At 58.9% G+C, this 1,634-nt stretch overlaps 1 protein-coding gene across 1 annotated transcript in view; it reads right to left on the bottom strand.

Moving 5' to 3' along the window:
- LOC130586564 (collagen alpha-2(IX) chain-like) overlaps positions 1 to 1,518 on the bottom strand; it is a gene marked incomplete at its 5' end in the record, with an annotated part of 11,198 nt that extends 9,680 nt beyond the window's left edge. Inside the window, 2 exons of the mRNA XM_057387412.1 lie at positions 1,052 to 1,105; positions 1,465 to 1,518. Of these exons, the coding sequence (XP_057243395.1) occupies positions 1,052 to 1,105; positions 1,465 to 1,518 (108 nt within the window). The remainder of the gene's footprint in view (positions 1 to 1,051; positions 1,106 to 1,464) is intronic.
- Positions 1,519 to 1,634: the final 116 nt, after the last annotated feature.

The raw sequence follows: 1,634 nt of genomic DNA, 5'->3' as shown, positions 1-1,634 counted from the left end.
GATTTTCCCCTTCCCGGGGTGCGTTTTTTTCCTTTCCCGGGACTCGGGGCTCAGCCCGGTAATTGTTTTCTCTCTTCAAAGCGGTTTTGCCCTTTCCCGGAGCGCGATTTTGCCCCTTCCCGGGACTCAGGGCCCAGCCCGGTAATTTTTTTCCATCTTCAAAGAGATTTTCCCCTTCCCGGGGTGCGTTTTTTCCCCCTCCCAGGACTCGGGGCTCAGTCCGGTAATTGTTTCCCCTCTTCAAAGCGGTTTTGCCCTTCCCGGGACGCGGGGCTCAGCCCGGTCATATTTTTCCGTTTTCAAAGTGATGTTTCCCTTTCCCGGGGTGCGTTTTTTCCCCCTCCCGGGACGCGGGGCTCAGCCCGGTAATTCTTTTTCGTTTTCAAAGAGATTTTTCCCGTCTCGGGACTCGGTTTTTTCCCTTTCCCGGGACTCGGGGCTCAGCCCCGGTAATTGTTCTCCATTTTCAAACCGATTTTTTCCCTTTCCCGGGACTCGGGGCTCATCCCCGGTAATTCCTTTCCATCTCCAAAACTATTTTTTCCCTTTCCCGGGACTCGGGGCTCAGCCCAGTAATTGTTCTCCATTTTCAAAGATATTTTTCCCTTCCCGGGGTGCGGTTTTTCCCTTTCCCGGGACTCGGGGCTCAGCCCGGTAATTGTTCTCCATCTCCAAACCGATTTTTTCCTTTCCCGGGACTCGGGGCTCATCCCCGGTCATTCTTTTCCGTCCTCAAAGCGCTCCGGGAATTCCAGCGGTTTTGATTCCCTCCGCCGCGGGGCCCGGGGGGGACTCGGGAGCGGCGGGGATTTCACCGGAATTATCCCGGTGGGGTTTTCCATAGGGAAAAATGGAATCCGTGGATGGGACCGGGACAGTGGTATCACCTCCCCCGAGCTGGGGACAGGGACAGCGGTGTCACCTCGCCCGAGCTGGGGACAGGGACAGCGGTGTCACCTCCCCCGGGCTGGGGACAGGGACAGCCCTGCCACCCTCCCGACCGCAGTTCCCGGTTTACAGGGATGGAGGGAAAGGGGAACGGAGGCGTTACCGGGGGACCGGGGATCCCCTGCTCTCCGGAGGCGCCGATGTCACCCTTGGGGCCCTGGGAACGGAGAGCGGAGGGGACGGTGGAGGGACAGCGGGGACAGAGGGGACACAGCGGGGACAGCGGGGACAAAGGGGATCCTTCCCTTCCCTTCCCTTCCCTTCCCTTCCCTTCCCTTTTCCCATTTCCAAACCCCATTCCCCAGATACAGCCCCATTCCCAGTGGATCCAGCCCCATTCCCATTTCCCAAACCCCATTCCCGTTTCCCAAACCCCGTTCCCACTTCCCAAACCCCATTCCTGTTTCCCAAACCCCATTCCCACAGGTCCAGCCCCATTCCCATTTCCCAAACTCCGATCCCATTTTCCAAACCCCGTTCCCAGTCGATCCCACTGGATCCCAGTGGGTCACTCACAGTCTCTCCTGGTTTTCCAGGCTCTCCCAGCGCTCCGGGGCGGCCCCTGTGTCCCTGTGTGGGGACAGAAAAACTGAGGAACATCCCTGTCCCCATAGGACAATCCCTTCCCCATAGGGGACAATCCCCATCTGTCGGGGACAATCCCGGTCTGTTGGGGACAATCCCGG

The sequence above is a fragment of the Malurus melanocephalus genome, unplaced genomic scaffold (assembly GCF_030028575.1).
Source record: "Malurus melanocephalus ecotype Western Australia unplaced genomic scaffold, MMel_1.1 scaffold_1209, whole genome shotgun sequence".
Lineage (NCBI taxonomy): Eukaryota > Metazoa > Chordata > Aves > Passeriformes > Maluridae > Malurus > Malurus melanocephalus.
Note: the sequence above shows the minus strand (reverse complement) of the source record. Positions and strands in the feature narration are given on the sequence as shown.